Below are 9,100 nucleotides of genomic sequence, written 5' to 3'. Positions count from 1 at the left end.
TATGAGTGTCATAAATAAATAATATAATGTGTCAAAATTAACATTACTATAACTAACCATGTAAAATAGAAACCAAAAAAATAAAAACAAAAAAATAAAAGATTTTTTTATCTAAATAGTTAAACGGGTTAATGGGTCAACCCATTTTTATACGGGTCAACCCGAACCCGATCCATTTTTTTAAACGGGTCATGTTAGTCGACCCAAAATTGTTTTTTTCGTGTCGGGTTCGGGTCGGGTTAACGGGTCGTGTCAAGAATTGCCGCCCCTAGACATAACCCATTGGGGCTAGCAGATCACTTTCCTGAATATCAGGATATGGATGTGGACGACAATCCAGATCCCGCCATGCCACCTTCTGGGAGGCCTACGCATCCTATAGAGATCTCCAGCGGTTCTTCTTTTGCAGGATCGCCATACAGAGGCCCCGACATATGGGCCGAAAGGTAGAGCACTTACAACTGGGAGTTTACTCCCCCTCACCACAACTCACCTCCACCACAACGGGCTCCCTCTGAGGACCCACACTTTCAAGCGGTCACGCCACCGCCACCACCAGAGCAGCCTCCGCCGCCAGAACCATCGAGGCGGAGAAGAAGCGCACGGATGTCCGTGCGAGGGGGTTTCCATTTCAGCACCCCACAAAACTCCAGCAACTATCCTCCTATCTTTGAAGACTCACAAATGGGCGGGCCTTCAAATGTTGTGTCAGAAGTCGACTCTGCACCGGTCGCTCCTGCACCACCACCACCACCCATGGGTTATGAAAACCCAATCCCTGCTTACCTAGATACAACTGGGTACAACCCGTTTGAGCCTCAAACTTACACGAGTTATGACTATCACGCACCTGCTGTCGACCCATACATTGAGGCAGTAAACTTTAATGCTCTCTACCCCTCACCTTTTCCACCCGCGTACCCAACTGGGTACCCTGCTTATGGGTATCAATACCCGCCACCTCCACAACCTCAGCAGCAGCAACCTCAACCTCCACTTCAACAACCGCAACCACAAGAAATTCTGCAAAGGTTGGAAGAGGTGGAACGAAGTGTGGAAGAAAAGGATAGAAAGCACAGCAAGTTTCTTAAGGGTTTGGCAAACTTCATCAAAGGGAAGAAGAAGAAATATCATTAAAGACCCTTATCTATCATTTTGTAATTTCTATTTCAATTAAGTCCCTGCGTGGACTTGTTTTTTTATTTTAGTCCATGCGTGGACAAGTTTATTTATTTGAAGACCCGTTTAGGGCAAGTTATTGTAATTCTTAGGACTATTTATGAGAAGTTTCCTTTCGTAAAATTACACTTGTCATTATACATATGCATATACATTATATCATTGATTAAACTATCATTTCAATTTATAATTGATCTGCCAATAAACCTCAAAAGACAATCTTAAAGGTATAACCTAGCCTATATGTAATTTTAGACATGGCCATGATGGTAAAGCCTTCTTAAGATGATAAATCCTTGTTAACATCTAAGAACATGTTAGCACTCTTGACAAATGTGGTTCGAGAAAATCACACTAGTCATCCTTATATTGGATTCTTCCAATTCCTTATTTAGCCAAAATATTTAGTGAATCATGGCTGATATAATCTTATTAAAACATCCATTAGCGATGTCATTGTTTCGCCTTCAGGCTGAACTACTCCAATTGCACATCAATGACAGTAGTAGTCTATGACTTCCTATCAAGAAAGGTGAGAATTATGTTCAAACCTTAATGCCTAGATCCAATAAGATCATGGCCTATAATTTAAAAACTGTCCTTGTGACAAGGCCATTGTGCCACCATAATGGTTTTATGGTTTATAACCAAGATTAACTATAATGAAAAAGTTTAAATAGATCTAATTATCTGATTAGCCAATATGGTCTATTTTACCATGGTTAATGAATCACAGAATATGATAATTCAATACAAGTCCACTGAATAAGTTGTTGTCATATGTTATACAGCATTCAAGCTTTACCATGGCAGACTCATAAGAGGTTAATAGTCACCCTAATGAAAGGAATGATAACAAATGATTAAATGTAACGGGTGCTGATCTGCAAGCATTGATAGACAATGCTGTAACTAAAGCTGTTGGCAGAATGTTCAAAGATTCAAGTGCTGCTCGCACGAAGACCAAATAAGTGACTCATACTAAGCCCCCTTCCAAAACACATACATCAAAGAAGGACGATTCTCAGCATTCGTCAAATCAGAATAGTCAGCCGTCAAAAAAGATAGTGTTTGATCAGGAACCTCGTTCCAAGACTTGTTCTTATAAGTACTTTGTCTCTTGTAAACCAAGAGATTTCACGGGCGAAAAGGGTGCCATAGATTGTATGAAATGGCTAGAAGAAATGGAGACAGTTGTTGATATTAGTGGGTGTGTTGAGCAGGATATTGTAAAGTTTGTCTCTCAATCTTTTAAAGGTGAAGCTCTAGTTTGGTGGAAAGCCCTGATACAGGCCACAGGGAAAGTTCCACTTTATAATCTGTCATGGGATAAATTTGTTGATCTAATGAGAGAAACTTTCTGTCCCCAACACGAAATAGAGAAAGCTGAAGCTGACTTTTTAACTCTGGTTATGAAGAATTTAGATTGTCCAGCTTGTGTTACTAGCTTCAACGCCATGTCTCGAATGGTACCTTATTTAATTACACCAGAGCCAAAGCGTATTGCATGCTTTATTGGTGGATTGGATCCTGAGGTGAAAGGTCATGTGAAGGCTTCCAGGCCAGCAACTTACCTGTCAGCAGTAGATCTGTCTTTGTCTTTGACCTTGGATATTATCAGAAATAAGTCCGTAAGGACTACAGATGATGGGAAGAGAAAAAGAGAAAATGATAACTCTCGACGTTCCGATAAGAAAAAGAAGGGTAATTCTGAATTTAAGAAAAGCTCCAACCAGTCAGGTGACAGACCTGTATGTAAGAACTGCAAGAAACGCCACCACGGTAAATGCACTATTGATCCACGAGAGAGACCCTGTGGAATTTGCAAAACGAAGGGTCATAAAGCTTTGGAGTGCAAGGACCTCAAGAATGCAACCTGTTATGGTTGCAATGAGAAGGGGCACATTAAGCCTAATTGCCCGAAAAACACGAAGAAGCCTGGAGAGGCTAAAAAGACAAATGCTCGAGTTTTCCAAATGAATGCCAAGGAGGAAGTGCAGAACGACAACGTTATAACAGGTACTTTCCTCATAAATGATGTCTATGCTAGAGTTTTATTTGATTCTGGTGTAGATAAGTCCTTTGTAGACAATAAATTTAGTAAACTGTTGAATCTGCCTATTAAGGGGGTTTTTGTTTTTTTGCAAGAAGTACTTCCTGTCCTCTTATATCTGCGCCGCGCAGACCACGCGCAGACTTTTGGGTCTGCAGCTTGTTTGTTTTTTGGAAGAGAATTCACTAAAAAAGCTCTTCTAGAGCTCTTCCTCGCGCAGATCTGGACCAACCTCTTCAAACATCTTCAAAACAACTCTCTCTTTCAAAACACCTCCACATCTTCAAACCTCAAAACCCTAGCACCCATCTCCACTTCCAGCCGACACCTCACCTCCACCGCCACCCCCTCCACCTCCGCCGCCCCTCCACTGTCGTTCACCATCTCCAATCGTTCACCCATCTCTAGTCGTTCACATACTGCTGGCGTCAACCTTCTCCAGCCGTCAACCTTCTCTGCTGTCAACCTTCTCCAGTCGTCCTGAACAGAAACAACATCAAGATTTCTGCCGTCAGCAATTAGGTAGGGTCTGACGTCATCGAGAACGGTGTCGATGTTTTGTGTGGTAAGTTCAAATTGCTGAGCGGAGTAGAGTCCGCCACCGGCCATGGCCTTGACAGCGGTGGTGGTGGTGCATCTTTGACTTTGACGAACTACCCTCTTTGTTCTGATTCTGGTGACGATTGATGACGGTGAGGGAATATTCAAGGCGGTGGGGTTTGTGAAGATTGACGGTTGAAATTGAGGATGAGACATCGGAAAAGATGCAACAAACACCATCGTTGGACCACCGTACGCCGATGGAGAAGAAGAGAGCTCTGCCACACCAATATCTCCTGTTCTAAAAAGAATATTGTAAATTAGAAAATCGTGATATTTGTTTTTATAAATCAAACATTTTGTACATATTTTTTTAACGAAATTAACATTCTACAGGAGTAAAAGGTTTTATCGAAGCATGGATTCAATTATTTAAAAAAATGTTATTGTCATTTTATGAATATTATTTCAGTATTGTATAACTATTATTTATGTTTGAATGTTAAAAAAAACGCTTTTGATCGAAATAAAATCAGTTTATTTATATTTCAATTTATTTCAACAGCTTGCAGAAGTTAATAAACAAACAGTCTTGTTCTTGCAGACTGCAGAGGTTTGGTCCACCTCTTCAGCTGCAGATGTCTGCAGATGTGGTCCGCAGACTGCAGACGTTTTACCTCTTAAAAAACAAACAACACCTAAAACTCTAGACATTGAATATGAGGTAGAACTAGCTGATGGTACCTTAGAAACCGCTTCAACAATTCTAGATGGATGTTTTATATCCATTAGGAATCATTGTTTTCCTTTGTCATTGTTAACGATGAAATTGGCGGGGTTTGATATAGTTATAGGCACGGATTGGTTATCTCTTAACCAAGCTCAAATTGCATGTGATAAGAAGCAAGTTATTATCAAAACCCCTTATGGTGAATCAATTACTATTCAAGGAGATACTCAATATGGATTGCTCGATCAAGTATCTATGCTTAAGGCATCTAAGTGTTTGAAGAAAGGTTGTGTCATTTACATGGCACATGCGACGATAGACGTGCCAAAGCTCAAGATAGAAGATATTCCGGTTATTTCAGAATACTCAGACATTTTTCCTGAAGAACTACCTGGTTTACCTCCTGACAGACAAGTGGAATTCAGAATTGATATTATACCAGGAGCAGCACCAGTCGCACGAGCTCCTTATCGTTTGGCACCGACCGAAATGAAGGAATTAAGAACACAGTTAGATGATTTATTGGAAAAAGGTTTTATTCAACCAAGCTCGTCACTTTAGGGAGTGCCCATTCTGTTTGTAAAGAAGAAAAATGGTTCAATGCGTCTATGCATTGATTATCGTGAGCTAAACAAGGTAACAATCAAGAACCGCTATCTAATGCCCAGGATCGACGATCTGTTCGATCAGCTGCAAGGGGCAAGTTTCTTCTCAAAGATCGATCTAAGGTCGGGATATCATCAATTGAAGGTCAGAACCAAAGATGTACACAAGACCGCTTTCAGAACAAGATATGGCCACTACGAGTTCTTACTGATGCCTTTTGGACTCACTAACGCACCTGCAGCATTCATGGATCTCATGAATCGAGTCTACAAGCCGTATGTGGACAAGTTTGTCATTATTTTTATTGATGACATACTTATTTATTCTAAGAGTCAAGCTGATCACGAGAAACATCTCTAATGCATCCTCAAACTTTTACAACAGGATAAGCTTTACGCGAAATTCTCCAAATGTGAATTCTGGATTCGAGAAGTCCAATTCCTTGGACATGTGGTAAGCGAGCATGGCATTCAGGTGGATCCCGCTAAAATAGAAGCAATTATGAATTGGCAAGCACCTAAGACTCCTATAGAAATTCACAGCTTCTTAGGTTTGGCAGGTTATTACAGGCGTTTTATCGAAAACTTTTCAAGGATAGCTGCACCACTAACTTCTTTAACTCGCAAGAATGTGAAGTTTGATTGGGGTCCCAAACAACAAGAATCTTTCAAGATTCTCAAGCAGAAATTGAGCAATGCTTCTGTGTTGACATTGCCTGAAGGAATAGATGAGTTCGTTGTTTATTGTGAGGCATCGCACACTGGTATGGGCTGTGTGCTTATGCAAAGAGGTAAAGTGATTTCCTACGCATCACGACAACTGAAGGTGCATGAAAAGAACTACACCACCCATGATTTGGAATTGGGTGCCATTGTCTTTGCACTCAAGCTATGGAGTCATTACCTGTATGGAACCAATTGTGTGATATACTCAGATCACAAAAGCCCCCAACACTTGTTTAACCAGAAAGATCTCAATATGAGGCACCGTCGTTGGATGGAAACATTGAACGATTATGATTGTGAAATTCGCTACCATCCGGGTAAAGCGAATGTGGTCGTTGATGCTCTAAGTAGGAAAGAAAGGGTCAAACCTATTAGGATCAATGCTAAAAGCATTGGACTAAAGAATAATTTAAACGAGAAGTTGTTATCAGCACAAAAAGAAGCCGTAATGGAAGATAACTTTCCAGAAGAAAGATTAGGTGCAACTGTTGATCAGTTGTTGTTGGGATTGAACCCTACAAAGGAACAGTTGATAAAGCCAAAACTAGTTCAGATCAGTGGATCCATAATAAGCAGTTATCTGTAACAGATCTTTCCCCTTGACAGTGGCTCCTAACATCTGATAGACTTAAGTACTACTCTTCACAACTGCTGTTGACCTAAAGACTGATGAAGACTAAAGTGCTGATACTCTATCTGCTGATATGTCTCAAGTACTATTGAAGACCAAAGCATTGCTAGAGCTATAGCAGTGGAATGAAGAATCAGGGTTTTACTTATCTTTTGTATATGTAATCAGTAGTTTGTAATTAGTGGTTGTAATGGTCAGTAGTTAGAGTTTGTTAGGAGGTTAGATGTCACTTTCATGGTGACGTCAGCCAAAGATGCTCAGTGGTTGTTCTGTACTATAAATAGAATAGTACCCTGTACTGTTCTGTGAGCTCTTTTCACACAAGTCATTTTGTACAAACAATCAAGTGAGCTCAGGCTGAGGGGGAGATCTGTGCATGCATGCATTAGTATTGTTTATTGTAATCAAATACAATCATTCGATTCTATGTTAAACATGTTTTCTGAAACTTTTCTTCCATTGATTGTGTGTTAAAAGTTTATTTCATATTTCCGCTGCAATTAATCTCTGTTTCATCTTCATTCGTATTAAACAAACACAATCAAAAGAAACTCAGATCCTAACAATTGGTATCAGAGCTAGGACAGTCAAATTTGATTTAACAGTCATTTTGACGTAAAAGTTCAGCTCAATTTCGTTGATACTTTCGATTGTTCGTTTTTAGTTGAAAAAACATAGTAAGGTATAATCACGTACAAAGTTGATCATCCAGTACCTGTAAAACAACCAAAATGGCTTCACAATCACATGATAACACTAATAACACTGGTTCACTCTTCAAACCACCTATGTTGGTCAAATCTGAATACAACATCTGGGAGCGAAGGATGAGTCACATCCTAGTTCAACAGAATACCAGATGTTGGAAGTCGGTTGTCTTTGGACCACATGTTCCAATGGTGCCGAGTGCTGAGGATCTAAAAGTTCTTGTACCTAAGAAAATTGAAAACTATTCTGATCAGGACTTTCAGAAAACTGAACTGGATGCCAAGGCATTTAGCATCATTGCATCTGCACTCCCAAATGAAATTTATGTTGGGCTGTTACATTGTAACAGTGCTAAGGAATTGTGGGATGCACTTAAGGAACAGTTTGGTGGGACTGAAGAAGTAATTGAAAATACTAGGGAAATTTTGAACCAACAGTATGAAACCTTTTGTCACACTAAGGGTGAATCATTAACACAACAGTTTGAACGTTTTAGCTGTCTCATAAGTGAACTGAAACTTGTTAAGGTTGAATTTGCTAATGCAACACAAAATAGTAGGTTTCTTAGGTCACTTCCTGAAAAATGGGACACAATTGCTTTTGTAACTAGAAATTCATTTGGGTTCAAAGATCTGACCCTAACCCAGCTTGTTGGTAGACTCCTGGCCTATGAAAGGGAGTTGAACTAGAAAAAGAAGCTACAAGAGACTGGGAAGGTTGCAGATGACTATTCATTTGGCAACACAGTTCTTTTGGGTCAGGAAGAATCTGGTAGTAGTAAGGATCCGAGTTATGATCATTACATTGACATAACAGCTGGTGGAGCTTTTAACAACTCTGATTCTTACTCATCCAATTATGCTTTTACAGCTAATGGATAAAACCAGCATTCTGACAATTTGTCTTTTAAACTCAATGATCTCCAGCATTTTGATCCAACTGATCTAGAAGGGATGGATATTTTGCACCAACTTGCACTGCTGAGTGTTAGAACCAGCAAGTTTTACAAGAGAACAGGGAGAAAATTTCCAAGGTTACATGGGAACTTGAAAGTAGGGTTGGATAAGTCAAAGATCAAATGCTACAAGTGTAATAGGTTAGGTCATTTTGCTAGAGAGTGTAGGAGTCAAAACAGTGGACCAATCATCACACACCCTAGCTCTAGACCACAAAATAACCAAACCACTGTGTAGTATTCCCAATATACCCGTGCTGCCCATGTAAACACTGCTCATTATGCACACCCTGTAACACCTATTCCTGTGCACTATGTCTAAACCACTGTTCCTCAGATACAATATGTCCAAGCCCAAGCTCCTCAGGTTCAGGTGCAACAAGTTGCACCTCAACAAGCTACACAAACAGCTGTTCAAGCAGATCAGCAAAGCTTTTTCACCCAAGGTTATGTTGATTGGAGTAGCTTGCCTGAGGATCTAGGTGATGAAAACTTTGCTCTATATGCTGAGAATGTTGTTTCTAGTGATGAATTTTGTTTTGCAGCATTAGAATCAATTCCTGAAGGGCTTGAAACTGAAGAAGGAACATCCAGTGCAGAAATAGTGGATACAATTGCTGAAGCAGTGGTTACTGCTGTTGTTGGTGAACAACTGTTGGAAGAAAATTCAGAACCCCTGTTGGAACCACTGTCTGACCCCTGGTCTGGTGAAGAAGAGAGAAGAAACAAGGTGAAAAAGAAGAGAAAAAGCCAGGAGAAAGTGAACATGTCTGTGATTGTGCCATGATGGCTGCAACTAAGGTATCACCCCAGGTTCTTAAAAACCTTTGTTCAGACAAATGCATCATAGCATTTGCAAACATCAAGGAGGTGAATGAAAACCTTAGAGATTGTGTTAAATGATGAAGTACAATTTGAAAAATCTTTAAAAGAATTGAAAATCAAATTGTCTGAAAAGGAAAATGAGATTTGC

At 40.0% G+C, this 9,100-nt stretch overlaps 2 protein-coding genes across 2 annotated transcripts; both read left to right on the top strand.

The window, feature by feature from the left end:
* Positions 1–684: 684 nt before the first annotated feature.
* Positions 685–1,137, top strand: LOC110882154 (extensin-like). The gene has a single exon (XM_022130238.1). The coding sequence runs from the start codon at positions 685–687 to the stop codon at positions 1,135–1,137; it is 453 nt and encodes a 150-aa protein (XP_021985930.1).
* Positions 1,138–2,363: 1,226 nt separating this feature from the next.
* LOC110882155 (zinc finger CCHC domain-containing protein 9-like) lies at positions 2,364–3,267 on the top strand. The gene is made up of 2 exons (XM_022130240.1): positions 2,364–3,188; positions 3,253–3,267. Exons 1-2 carry the CDS (start codon positions 2,364–2,366, stop codon positions 3,265–3,267), a joined length of 840 nt encoding a protein of 279 aa, XP_021985932.1.
* Positions 3,268–9,100: the final 5,833 nt, after the last annotated feature.

The sequence above is a fragment of the Helianthus annuus genome, chromosome 10 (assembly GCF_002127325.2).
Source record: "Helianthus annuus cultivar XRQ/B chromosome 10, HanXRQr2.0-SUNRISE, whole genome shotgun sequence".
Lineage (NCBI taxonomy): Eukaryota > Viridiplantae > Streptophyta > Magnoliopsida > Asterales > Asteraceae > Helianthus > Helianthus annuus.
This window is presented reverse-complemented; position numbering and strand designations above follow the sequence as displayed.